Source organism: Neolamprologus multifasciatus, chromosome 22 (assembly GCF_963576455.1).
Source record: "Neolamprologus multifasciatus chromosome 22, fNeoMul1.2, whole genome shotgun sequence".
NCBI lineage: Eukaryota > Metazoa > Chordata > Actinopteri > Cichliformes > Cichlidae > Neolamprologus > Neolamprologus multifasciatus.
The window spans coordinates 5,515,707-5,530,559 of record NC_140459.1 but is presented as its reverse complement, the minus strand read 5'-3'; the positions used below and the strand labels follow the sequence as shown (position 1 = coordinate 5,530,559).

Here is a 14,853-nt window from a genome sequence, read left to right as displayed (position 1 = left end):
CACCACGATGCCGCCCCGGGCAACCGCCCGTGTCACCCGTATCTAAAACTGCTACTGACCCACAGACCTGCAATTTATACTGTCAATTAATAATTTGTGCTTCCATTTTCTGTGTGAGTAAAATAACAAGACCTCCAAAATCATCTCAGTTCTTACAATCTGAGGGTTTTTCTAGTCTAAAACTGAGACAGTCTGTGGCAGACAAGGGGATGATGGCATAAACAATCCCCTTTTTCTTATAACCAGGAGTCTATTTAGATGTCCAGTTGTAAAAGCAGTTTTCATCTCTGCTTAAAGTTGCAAATTAATTAAGTTGATTAAGTGTGCATACATTTGAAAAGCCATGACAACAAAACTTGAAATAAATACACACATCTAGTTTTTAGAATTCAGTTAAATGTCTGGGGCGTGTCTGTCAGTGGATGTGTGTCTGTGAATACTCACTGGCTCTACTATTCTGTAACACACAGCAGTGAAACAGTTTTAAACCAGTTATCACCATCTTGTGGTGGGTCATTGAATCAGCACACAGGGAAAAGAAGTTAAATTTGTGATTAATATTTACGTCATCATAATTGATCCTTTGTACAGCCAATATACAAATAAATAATAAATAAATTAAATAAATAAAATTACTATAAAATAAAATATAATACTTGGCCGGAGATAGCATCCCATTGCACATGCCAGTTAGGCCCCTTTTTGTTAAATAATTAAAATTTTATATTACATATTACATTACATCCAGACTTCAATCATCTGATCCAGTAAACAGCACCAAACAAGCGTCAGTAGCAGAAAAAGTTCTTTTGCATTTCGCAAGTTTTTCATGGGTGCACCAACTGTTGGGTATTTCAGTTTGTAAAATCACTCTGACCTCTGCAACACTGCATACTGTGGAAAATATAACTACTGGTTCATAACCTATTACTCTGAGTTAATCAGTGTGTCTATTGGGCTATAGTTCAACCTTCGTTATAACAAAGTAAGCACTTTGCTAACCTATTGCTAGGTGCTAGCAATGCTAACCTATTTATAAAGAAATATTTGACCAAACACAAATTTCCCTACTTTTTGTGCTTAGTTTAGATTCTCTGCTGGGGGTATGTGTTTAATATGAGCAACTTGTTAAACCATACCTTACTAACATCTGGAATGAAGCCTAGCTGTAGTTACAGAAGTACAAATTGTGTCACTGATATTTACATGTATTAATTCAGTGAATATGGGATAGTCGTCTTTTAATGTTTAAATGTTTTCAGTTTTAAAGATCTCATTTTCAGCCATCACATTAGGTGTTTTCAAGCCGGCTAGTACAAATAAAGCATGGCTGTCCTGGCGTATGTCCTGAAAAAAGTAAATATGGAGCAAAAGTGATTTATGTTTGTTTGGGACATCATGGAACAGCTGTTATAGTCTGAAAGTTAGAGTCTGTAAATATACTTAATTAGTCTGTTCATCATTAGCTTATATCTATGTTCTAATTATCTTTGCGTCTCAGTAGAGGTACATTCAGTGATTGTTCACTAATCTCCTCCAGGTAAAATTAAAAAAATAAATATCAAAAAAGCAAAATCTCAATTGCAGCTTCAGTTTCCATCATGTTATAACCGAATGAGCTTTTTACTTTGTTGTGATTTGAAATATTGTCGATATGTTAATCTTCACTGGGTGCACTTGACTTTTCCCATCCCATGAACTCAAATCAGTAGTGTCATCTCCAGTCTTAGAAGAGAGCATTGATATGAAGAATGAGAGAACTGACAGCTGTTATTTTAATCACCCCGAGTTAGTTCTTTTAACTCAAAGCATCAGAGAGTAATGTGGCAACATCTGGACAGATGTGTTTAAAAGGCTGTAGGCTGCAGCCATTGCTCTAACACAGGGTACAGATGTAACAGGGCTAAGTGCTGGTTCTAATAGTCAGAGCTGCTTCAAGCATTATTTGTGAAGCTTACAAAAAATGTAGCTAACTTCTAGTGCTGGGAAGTAATATTTTCATGAGCTAAGATGATCATAAAAGAGTGGTGCAATGCTAACATTAGCATCTTACCTTTAACTGGTGGTTAGGCTTAGTCCACAGGCGCACACTTGGAGGTTCACCCTTTAGTTTCACTGCAGAGTCCTTTCATATTCTTCTTATATCCGTGTTGGGCAGAGTGTAAATCCCGAGGCTGAGTGGTCTTTGTAGAAGCACACACACAGCTTAGCATCTTTGCCACGAGCACAAACAGCATTTAAATAAATACTTTAAATAAATTTAAGAATTTATTAATAGATAAATAATTAAGCTTGAAATGTCGATTTAAAAATTGTGTTTTTATTTTAAATTAAAATGATTAAATAATGAGTTACTTTAGTGAAGTTTAAATAAATACATAAATAAATAAATTCATTATTTAAGATCAGAATTCTGTAAGCTAATGCTGCTAATCTCAAGGGATACATTAGCCTGGTGATACTGTCATAATAAGATACTTTTTATTCCTGAACTCTGGAAGAGTAGCTGTGCATGATTATACTGGCCCTTGACGCAGACCTGTATGTACAGGTCTGAGCCGTGTGGGATACAACACAACACAACACAAAAAAGAAAAAAAAAAAAGGAACGTGAAAATGCCCACACTCCCTGCTCCCAAGGAAAAACGAACGCTGCCACAGGATTATGGTTTACAACAACCAGGTTTTTATTAAACTCAAAAGGTAGCAAGTGTCAGGGTGGGCATAGCAAAAACAACAAACAAAACACTCTAGAAATGAAACAGAACTGCCTTACCTATAATGAGAATCCCCAAATGTACTAAAAGAAAACGGCTTCCCACCCCTACAGCCACCAGATCAACAAAAAAAAAGGTCTATTTAAGCTATTTACAATATATACAACACAGCCAAGCTCTTCTCAGCCTAGAAACACGTTCACACAGCACACCGGAAGGCGCAGGGCTAAATGCACAGCTCATTGGAAGCAGGAGCTAGGACAGGTCTGGACAGGTCCTCATTCATAGCCAGCCTCACTCAGTCTTCCACCAGCCTCCACCTGGAACTTACATGTTTATCTATTTTTATTTTTACATTTAACCACTTTTGTGCATGGTTGAATTATATTTTAAGGCATCTGAGGAATAGTTAAGTTTAAACAGTGCCAAAAATCAATGTAATATAACTATGCAAAAAACAAAAAAAACAAAAAACACACAATTCAGCAACATTAGACAAATACCATCAGCCAAGTCTAAAACTCCAGAAATGGTACCAGGTGGCGTTTATGGTGAGATTTATTCCTCAGACCTAAACCTTTGAAGATATTTGACTTCTGCTTTGGCAACAACTTACCAAGGGTTAACAACGTAATTATTCCAGCTTATCTATAATTAGGTAATTATAGATAAAACTGGGTTAAAACTCTCTGTTTTTACCCAGAGCTTTAATCCAAAGAGGGATCAGTTGGCTGAGCCATCTGGCCATCCATATCATCTCTCAGAGCCCTTTTATAAACTCTCATGAGTTTCTGTCTAAACCCCTCCTTGAATTTTAGCCCCATACAGAAATATAACACCGGGTTCACACAGCTGTTAAAGTAAGCAATGCTCTTTGTTATAGAGTACCACTTTTTCACCACTTTGTTTTCATTATACACCATGTCTACTAATAGAAGGCACTGATAAGGTGCCCAGCACAGGAAGAAGGCAATGACCAAACATACTAATATACGAAGAGGCCGAGATTTCCCTGACAGACGAGTGCGTCGGAGGCCCAGGCCAACCAGGATGTAACAGATGAGAATGACCATAAAGGGAAATATGAAGCTGAATATGAATTGCATGGAGTAGAGAGCAACTTTGGTGTTTTTGTTTTCCTTTGGCTTCTCCACCCACACCATGTTACACTTAGTTTGGTTGTTGTTGTCCATGTAGATTTTGCGTAAGGTGAAGAAAGGAATACTGAAGAGGAGCGCTATAATCCAGACACAGACTGCCACCACCCTCGCTGCGAAGAGGGTGCGTCGATGCTTCGTGAGGATGGGCTGACGGACACAAAGCACTCGATCCAGACTGATCACAGCCAGCAGGAAGACAGAGCAGAACATGTTGGTGTGTTTGAACAAACCATGAAACTGGCAGATAAAGAGACCAAAAGGCCACCGTTCTAACTTTATCTGGATGACGGAGAAGATTCGTGTGAAACAGAAAATCAGATCTGCTATCGCCAGATTCACCAGCCACACATTGTTGACTGCTGGCTGAAGAGACAGAAGAGACAAAGTAAAATAATATATTATTTACATGAAGCAAGTAACCAGACTTTGATATTATTATCCCCCCAAACAGTCATTATCAATTTATCAATAAACAGAGCAGCATGCATTATGCACACATCTAGTGATCATGTGAATAAGTGGATGTTAAATCTGGTGTCAACTAATATTGTTAATTAGCAATTATGTCACTTTGTAAAACGGTGTGTTTTAGCCCAAACCCAGTTCCCAAAGCACATAAACTTAGGTTGCTCTTGCTGATATAAAAGGGACTTCATAGCACAATAAAAACTTCCTCTAACTCATGTGTTAGTTTTAGACGTCCATGCTGGGTAATGACATGCAAAACATGCATGAAATCACTTAAATAGAACCTACCTGACAAAGTTAAGTAGCCTAAAAGATGTCAGACAGCATCACATGCCATTATCAAAAGCAGGGGTGTCCAACTCCAGGCCTCAGGGGCAGGTGTGCTGCAGGTTCTAGATGTGTCCTTGATCCAACACAGCTGATTTAATTGGCTAAATTACCTCATCAACATGTCTTGAAGTTCTCCAGAGGCCTGGTAATGAACTAATCATTTGATTCATGTGTGTGGACCCAGCGTAATATCTAAAAGATGCAGGACACTGGCAGTTGAGGCTTGGAGTTGGACACCCCTGATCTAAAGGAACTCAAGAACAGATGAGAAGCAAAGTCACTGACATCTATCAGCCTGGAATCTGCCTGCTAAGCCAAATAAATGCTTGTGCCAGGATCCTGGCAATTTCAAGCACACTTTTTGTCATTATGGGGTTTTTCGTTTAGAATTTTGACATGAAAAATTACTTTAATCTACTGTGTAATTAGGCTGAAACATGGGCAATTAGGGAACAAGTGAAGGGCTGTAAAAACTTTCCAGATGTATTGTATACTGTACATAAAGAAATGAAGTTTGACTCAAGACTTTTGCACAGTACTATTCATAAGTCTTAGTTACTAGCAACCACTTATGTTAATGATGTTGTTTTTTCAAGAACATATGGCCTTATTCTGGGTTTTAACTTAGATGTACTGTACTTAGCCATGATATTCACAGTGAAGACTTACAGGATTCTTGTTACAGAGTTTTAAAACTCTTTGTACAGCATTTTCGGCTCGTGCGAGGGCTGCATGGCGCCAACGCGTTAGCGCGGTTAGCTCGTTAATGCGTTAGCGCCCTCGCACGGGCCAATCCATCTTAACTCGCTAACGGGGATTTGCCGCGTTAAAGCGGTTATGGCGTTAAAAGTTGTATTAAAGAGATTAACGCTGACAAGACTACATATAACACAACATGAAATAAATCTTGTATCTGTATCCTGTTTGTATCTTTATGTATGCTACGTGTCTAATTTCCTGCATTGATTATAAATGACAATAAAATTAAATAATTTATTTTATTTTGTTTTATTCATTAACTACTTCAGCATTTCCTGTGTAATTAAGGAGTTAAAAGCTCTGGTATGTAATAAATTATATTTTTCACTGAGACACAGAAGATATTACTGACAAACAAAATTAGATATTTAAAACACTCTATATTCACCTTAAGTTTGATTCCAGCCATCCAGATCACCACAGCGTTTCCTGTGATGCCGAGCACAACGGTCACTGTGTAGAAGACAAACTTGATGTTGCTAATGATGATGTCATCATTGTCCTTGGTGGACAGAGATGCATTGGAAGACATTACGTTGCTGGAAAAAAGAGAACTGAAAAGAAAATTCAAAATATTAATAACCATGTAACTCCTGATCTGACTCTGAGCACAAAATCATAGGATTTTCTCATATGTCATTCTATAGTATCATACTTCCTGACTAACAAACAAACAAACAAACAGATAATTGACTGAAGCCTAACAGAAGAGGTAAATCTGGGGGTGCAAGTAATCTTAATAGATTATTATCTTAGAAATAATTTCAGTCAAGGCCAAATCAGTTTATATAAGCAAACGTTTTCATGAACTTATTTTGCCAAAATCTGTAAGCTAATGCTGCTAATCTCAAGGGATACATTAGCCTGGTGATACTGTTATAATAAGATATTTTTTATTCCTGAACTCTGGAAGAGTAGCTGTGCATGATTATACTGGCCCTTGACGCAGACCTGTATGTACAGGTCTGAGCCGTGTGGGATACAACACAACACAACACAACACAACACAAAAAACACTCCCTGCTCCCAAGGAAAAACGAACGCTGCCACAGGATTATGGTTTACAACAACCAGGTTTTTGTTAAACTCAAAAGGTAGCAAGTGTCAGGGTGGGCATAGCAAAAACAACAAACAAAACACTCTAGAAATGAAACAGAACTGCCTTACCTATAATGAGAATCCCCAAATGTACTAAAAGAAAACGGCTTCCCACCCCTACAGCCACCAGATCAACAAAAAACAGGTCTATTTAAGCTATTTACAATATATACAACGCAGCCAAGCTCTTCTCAGCCTAGAAACACGTTCACACAGCACACCGGAAGGCGCAGGGCTAAATGCACAGCTCATTGGAAGCAGGAGCTAGAACAGGTCTGGACAGGTCCCAATTATGGATGGGTATCGAAAACCGGTTCTTGTTGAGAACCGGTTCCCACTGTTTCAATTCCTTGGAATTGTTTGCCATTTTTGCAAACGATTCCCTTATCGATTCCAGTCGCCCCGAATGACGTTACCACGTTGCGGAGCGTCATTTACCTGGCAAGAAACACGGCGCCTAAGCGGCTCAAACGCTCAAAAGTTTGGTTTTGCTTTACGAGAACGGATGACAACAGGGCAACTTGCAATACTTGCAAAGTAGATATTTCATTTAAGGGAGGAAACACTACAAATATGTAAAAGCATTTGCTCACAAAACACACGATGACCTTAAATAAATGTCGTGTTTTTAATTCCGCTCCGGACTCGTGAATCTCAACCCAGCAGCAGCGTTAACGTTTGCACGTCCTCTCCCGTTAATGCGGCAGATAAATAATCAACTAACAGTGCATATTATGTTAGCGCGATCTGCCTTATTACAAAACCTGCCATTACTGTGCATTTAGGTGACCATGATGAGAGAGACAGAGTCTGGCTGGCTCAGATGCTGGCAGTTGTCGCTGCAGTCTACCGGTAGCATCTCCTTTCAGGCCAGGATAGACGAATGTCACCGAGCAGTGACTCAGTTTGTGGTCAAAGGCTTGAACCCATTTGCCACAGCAGATGATTTTCAGTAAGTGAATGTGTTTAATTGTAGGCAGGGACATTACTGGATATTCTTGTGTAATTGCTACAGAATAATTTATGTTATACTTTGTTATTGCTACAGAAGAATATTTATTTTTTTATTTTACATTTACAATTTTTTTCCTGGGGACCCTGTGACACCCCATTGAAGAGCCACAGGCTGGATCTCTTAAGATCTCACTGTTGGGTTTGTAAGGCCATGTTACTCCTAAATTTCTATCTTGTTCAAAGAGAAGATATAAAACAAAGTTCTAAGCTAATCGATCTTAGTGTTCTCCTTTTTTAAAAAAGAATCGATAAAGAATCAAATCGTTAAACAGAATCAAAACTGGAATCGGAATCGTGAAAATCTTATCAATACCCATCCCTAGTTACAGTCATAGGTTTTACATTATTGTTGTTATGTTGATGTCTCACTTTTAATTAAAACACTTTTTTGCATCACTTTGGATCACTTAATGCTAAATGGAAGATAACTCATATAGATATTTTCTCTGATTAGAACCACATGGCAACAGGACCATTTTAAACTTGGCCTTCATTTTGTAATGACTATAAACCTATAAACATTTCATGAATAAATCTTACATTGATGACAGAATATTGATAACATCTGTCAACATGAAAGACAAAAAAAACAAGCATACTTCAGAAAGAGAAGCACAACACCTACATCCTGGCTTTGGATGGGGGCAAAACCCTTTAAATCCCTTTTGTGGTTCCTGCTATGGTAGGCAAACACACGTATACACAAATCACAGTTTGCTCTGTCAGCAATAAAGCTCTTTAAAAAATATAATCTCAGTTATTTATAATATAGTTAATTTTCTCTTTCAGTCTGCAATACTTTATGAGGCTTAGTTTATGGCGAGTTTAACACTATCTGAATAGCACATAGACATCCTACTTTGAATGATACTTACGGGACAACTAGTGTTCTTTCAAGTGCATTTTTAAATTTCCTTGTAAAACCGCTCACACCTACATTCTGAAAAGATGTTGTTCTTTGTAATGGCTGTGCATTTCAGCACTCATAGTTTGAGCATGTGCCATAGGTAGTTACATTTGTCAAGAGTTCCACACAGATGAAAAACTATTTGTACATAAATGCAGTGACGCAAAACTCTCTGTAGTTTCGGTCCGACATCAATGACTCATAAATACAGATGAGGGAGAAAAAATGTATAACACCATGAAGATACATTTAAAAAATAATAATAATAATAATAATAATAATGGACACTTGTGCTTTTTGTGCTATACAGTGGAGCAAAAATACTGAGGCAATTGTTCACAAAACCAAAAGTAAGAAACATTATGATGTGCTCTTCTTGAGCTGTTGTTTAGCACAAAGTATCAACAACAGGATGCTGTTACTGTTTTTACTTATTATTTAGTTTAATCCAAGATGAAATGGCTTGTTAAGCTTACTAAGATATGTACTTATCCACATCGACTATCCACATAAATGTAACTCTGCATGTACAGTAAATGCACAGCAACATTTAAAGCTACAAAGATTAAGCTGGGGAACTCCAGGCCTCAAGAGCCGGTGTCCTGCAGGTTTTAGATGTGTCCTTGATCCAACACAGTTGATTTAAATGGCTAAATTACCTCCTCAGCCCTCAACATGTCTTGAAGTTCTCCAGAGGCCTGGTAATGAACTAATCATTTGACGTTTGACCCATTTGTATGTTGAGCCAGGGTGATATCTGCAGGACACTGGCCCTTGAGATCTGGAGTTCCCCCACCCCTGCTCTAACGCATAAATAAAATAAAGAATTTAAAAAAGAATTCATAAGTTAAATATTTGGAGACTGGCAGAAAATTTAATCAACATATATTTCTTAGAGGATGGAACCTTTGTTTTTGTGGGACAGAACTCCTAAGAACAGAAGAAAAAAACTATAGTTGTTTCCTGCATGTCCCATACATTATGTACAGATAGTTAAAGACTCTTAATATCCTACTAAATATTATGACCCATGAGACTGTGTCTGCTCCCTGAAACCTTACAGCAGCAGGAAGAAATGCGTGCACGTGGACGGACCTGTCTGTTACAGGTAGGGATGGGTATCGAAAACCGGTTCTTGTTGAGAACCGGTTCCCACTGTTTCAATTCCTTGAAATTGTTTGCCATTTTTGCAAACGATTTCCTTATTCCAGTCGCCCTGAATGACATCACCATGTTGCAGAGCGTCATTTACCTGGCAGGAAACACGGCGCCTAAGCGGCTCAAACACTAAAAAGTTTAATTATACTTTACGAGAACGGATGACAACAGGGCAACTTGCAATACTTGCAAAGTAGATATTTCATTTAAGGGAGGAAACACTACGAATATGCAAAAGCATTTGCTCACAAAACACACGATGACCTTAAATGAATGTTGCGTTTTTAATTCCGCTCCGGACTCGTGAATCTCAACCCAGCAGCAGCGGTAACGTTTGCACGTCCTCTCCCGTTAATGCGGCAGGTAAATAATCAGCTAACAGTGCATATTATGTTAGCGCGATCTGCCTTATTACAAAACCTGCCATTACTGTGCATTTAGGTGACCATGATGAGAGAGACAGACAGAGTCTGGCTCAGATGCTGGCAGTTCTCGCTGCAGTCTACCGTAGCGTCTCCTTTCAGGCCAGGATAGAAGAATGTCACCGAGCAGTGACTCAGTTTGTGGTCAAAGGCTTGAACCCATTTGCCACAGCAGATGATTTTCGGTAAGTGAATGTGTTTAATTGTAGGCAGGGACATTACTGGATATTCTTGTGTAATTGCTACAGAATAATTGATGTTATACTTTGTTATTGCTGTTATTGCAGAAGAATATTTATTTTATTATTTTACATTTACATTTTTTTTTCCTGGGGACCCTGTGACACCCCATTGAAGAGCCGTAGGCTGGATCTCTTAAGATCTCACTGTTGGGTTTGTAAGGCCATGTTACTCCTAAATTTCTATCTTGTTCAAAGAGAAGATATAAAACAAAGTTCTACGCTATTAGACCTTAGTGTTCTCCTTTTTTAAAAAGAATCGATAAAGAATCGAATCGTTAAACAGAATCGAAAATGGAATCGGAATCGTGAAAATCTTATCAATACCCATCCCTAGTCCCAATTCATAGCCAGCCTGACTCAGTCTTCCACCAGCCTCCACCTGGAACTTACATGTTTATCTATTTTTATTTTTACATTTAACTACTTTTGTGCATGGTTGAATTATATTGAATCAGCGACATTAGGCAAATACCATCAGCAAAGTCTAAAACTCCAGAAATGGTACCAGGTGGCGTTTATGGTGAGATTTATTCCTCAGACCTAAACCTTTGAAGATATTTGACTTCTACTTTGGCAACAACTTACCAAGGGTTAACAACGTAATTATTCCAGTTTATCTATCTATAATTAGGTAAACAGTAGTCTAGTCGCTGCTATGGAGATTATATTTGGTTAAAAAAGTGTTAAAAAGGTTACGTCATTGGCCTGATCCATTAATTCTAAAAATCAATTCAGAACTTTAGAAATCCACATGAAGATGCTCCTCCGATTGGTAGCACCGCCAATTATTGTTGTTATTGTTTAACATAAACTATAGGATGTAACCATTAAAACCCGTTACAAGGGATTAAAATTATACTTCTCATGTTAAGCAAATAATGTTCCAACCATGCCCTATCATTAGTCGTGTAAAAAGAATCTATAGTGCAAATGAAAAGAAGACAACAACAACTCCTCAAAGGAAAAAGCTGTTCTGCACAAAGGTGGTTTCTTCAGTTCAGAGAAGCAAAGCTGCTGCAGTGAAAGGGGAAATAAACATAGCATGACAGTGACCATAGAATGTTCTTCAACCACATATAGAAACAAAGGAAGAAAAAACTAATGGATGTTTGTCTACCAACCAGTCAAATTAGAGTTTGCATGTCATGGTCCTGGGCCATGTTGGCCCAGCATTCTTAGTTTTCTTGTATTTTTTGTATTTTGTTCCTTATGCCGTGGTTCCTAGGTTCTGTTAAAGATGTTCCTTATTTGATTACTCCCTGTGTGCCCCTCTGTGTATCTGTGAGCCCTCGTTTCCCCTCGTGTTTCATTTGATGTTTTCCCCAGCTCGTTATGTCTGTGCTCTCTCTCGTCCTGTCTGAACCTCTGTGTACTTCCTGTTTTACTTTGACAGTCTCTCGTCAGTATGTGTCATGTTGTGTTCACTCCTGCCCTGTCTCGTTACGATTATCTGTGTCAGCTGTGTTCCCCGTGTGCTCCCACTTCCCTCGTTAACCCTCTGTGTATTTATGTGCATGTCTCCCTCAGTTCGGTGTTGCGTCGTCAATGTCTCCTCCCCGAACCTGTGTGGCGTTCTGTGTTCCCTCGGTCTTCTGTTAGTATTCCCAGTTTAGTTCTGTTTCGTGTTAAGGCCTGCAATAAAGCAGTGATTTTGAGTTCAGTTCCTGTCTCCGTGAGTTTTGCGTTTGGGTCCTCATCGGCCTCCACACAGCCAGTTCATGACATTGCATCCATGTCTGTCCACAGACAAAAACAAATATAAATTAAACCGAAGACTTTGAAGGAATTCAGTATCTGTGTCACAAAAGGTCACAACTGCTCTTTCTGTTCTTAAGACGTTTGGGTTTTTGCAGAACATTTTGACGTCACAGTAAAGTTGACATCTGTCTTGTAGTTTATAAAATGTTACCAATCCTTTCAGAAATTGGCTGTGTGCAGGCGGAACACTGGATTTCGACCCAAAATTCAGCAATATTCACTGAATGGGGAAAAAGACGGTACAAAACTAAACTGGAAAATTAATAACTAATAATGCATCAGTAACACATATGGAAACACAGCCAAGAGGGAGGACACGACACAGAACTGAGGGAGACCCGGACATAAATACACTCAAGGAAACGAGGGACGTGGGAGCACACGGGGAACCCAAGATAGAGCAGGAGCAAACACAACATGACGTACACTGACGGGAGACTATCAAAGTAAAACAGGAAGACAGAGATGCAGACATGAGGGTGAGAGAGAACACGGGGAAAGCACAGACCTGATGGGCTGGCGAAACACAAGGAGGGGAAACAAGGCATAAGAACTCACAATTAAATAAACAGACACACAGAGGGAGACAGAGGGCAAAGATGAAAGGGGGAATCTAATAAACTAAACTAAACAGAACAACCTAGGAACCATACAGAATCACAAGAAAACTGAGAACGCTGGGTCAAGATGATCCAGGACCATAACAATTCCATCATTTTTTCATTTTAATTTCTGTGAAAGAGTATGATCATTCTCATTTCACCTGTGAGGTGACTTAGTTCACTTATTGCCTTCCTGACATCAAACCAATTTGAACCTAAATTGAGGGCACACTAACACAAAAGCACAATCCCTTTGGTGTATCAGTCATCATGTCATTGTTATTGAACATGACAACTTAATAGAGGCAAAAATCTATAATTTGGTTTCTATAAAGTTTGGTACGGAAGCTGCTCTGCCAGCAGCCATAAATCACAGACTTAAAAACAGTTTTTACCACCAAGCCATACGACACCTCAACCACAACACCTAAACACACACAACACAGCACTCAGAAGCTACCCTGCAGCTTCACAAGTACTCTGTTTAATCTGCACTGGTCACTTCACTTTATTGTTATTGATATTTAAAGTGCAATACTGTAATTTTCTGCTGCTCATTCCTGTGCAATATCCCATCTGCCCTCCCGTCATATTTCTTTTCAAGATTTTCTTATTTAATCACCAGTGTACATATATTTATATTTATAGATACATATATATTTAGTCATCTTTTCTCTTTTACCATGTCTCTCTAATATTTTGCTTCTTACTATTTTTCTATTTTTGTATTTTATTTTGTTTTATTTTATTTTATTTTATTTTATTTTATTTTATTTTATTTTATTTTATCCTACTGTACCATGCTGCTGAGTGACTGCTGCTCGTCAAACACATTTCATTGCAATGTTGACCCTGTGCTAACTTGCATATGACAAATAAACTGAAAACTAATTTATATATAGCACTACACTCAGGTACTCAGGGGTAAAATGCCTGAAAATCATCTGGTGAAGCATTTTGGGTGCAGTTCTAGCAACATCTAGCTGCACTACAGAAGAGAAGGGAGCCTAATAGGCAGAGATTTTGTAATGCAACATTTCTATTAGCACAACAAAAATCAACAAACAGACAAAATGTGTCACAAAGCGCTGCAATTAAGAAGTACAGATACACAGGAGGCAGATGGAGTGAACAAAAGGTGAGCCATTTATTCACACTGATGTACAAAACGTCAAAATCAGGCAAAGGCACACAGACGTACACAACCTGAAACACATAAGGGAAGTTACTGAGACAACGGCTCAGGGAAAGAGAATTAATATTTAGTGAGCATTCTACTGATTTTTTCTACTTCTTGGAGAAATTATGACCACATAATTTCCTTTATGTGCTTATTCCTGTATGTGATTAAGCTTATAGATAAATATAATGTGCTTTCTTCAGCATTACATTTATTTGTACTAAATTGCATGCCACAAGTATTAGTAAATCACCCATGCATGATGCATTCAGATTTGATCCTTGTCAAAGGGAAACTCTTGCAAACACATATGTCATGATGCCAGAATTAAAGGTACTTCAGTTATCTGTATGCCATAAAAAGAAAAAAAAAACCCATCAAACTCTTTTCTTCCTGTGCACTAGGGGAACAATCAGGAAATTTCAGTATGTGTTCGAGAAAAGTAAAATGTTGCAGTGGTATAGTGATACAGCTTTTCAGGAGTGAAGATATGAATATTACTTTCATTTTTAATGCACTAAAGGATAAAAATGCAATGGTAAAGTGCAAACAGCATCCAGTACAGAAACAACCACACAACCTCAGCTCTTTGCCAGGATCTTTACAGACAGCATACTAACGCAAAGCTAGCCAAGAACCAAGAGTGATGATAACACAGTCATGAGCAGTCGGGCTTCAGCCTCCATGTATGTTCTTGTTTTTAATGTAGAATCACTGTGAAAATCACTCTTAAGTGTCTTTAGGCCAGCTGTCATCTTTACTTTGTGTTGTCAGCTTTGTGCTCATATGTAAACACTAAAAGAAAGATTCTATTTGTGTCCTCATTAGTAGTATTTGTGTTGGTGTGTGTGGCTGTAGCCTCATGTTTATATTGTTAACTTATGAGACAATGTTTTTCATGCCATTTTATTGAGTAATGAGAACGAAATGTAATTAATTATTTTCTCTGGTGAGTAATTAAGTAACATACTGGAACATACAAACTTACTTTTAAGAAGATTAATGCAGTACATTACATTAAATTGCCATTTATTACTG

The 14,853-nt window shown here is 38.2% G+C and overlaps 1 protein-coding gene across 1 annotated transcript; it reads right to left on the bottom strand.

Annotated features, from left to right (window-relative positions):
- Positions 1-2,307: 2,307 nt before the first annotated feature.
- On the bottom strand, positions 2,308-10,327 carry LOC146492722 (formyl peptide receptor 2-like). The gene is made up of 3 exons (XM_085148825.1): positions 6,602-10,327; positions 5,823-5,988; positions 2,308-4,240 (listed from the first exon to the last, which is right to left on the bottom strand). Exons 2-3 carry the CDS (start codon positions 5,964-5,966, stop codon positions 3,425-3,427), a joined length of 960 nt encoding a protein of 319 aa, XP_085004951.1. The 5' UTR covers positions 5,967-5,988; positions 6,602-10,327; the 3' UTR covers positions 2,308-3,424.
- Between the last annotated feature and the right edge of the window lie 4,526 nt (positions 10,328-14,853).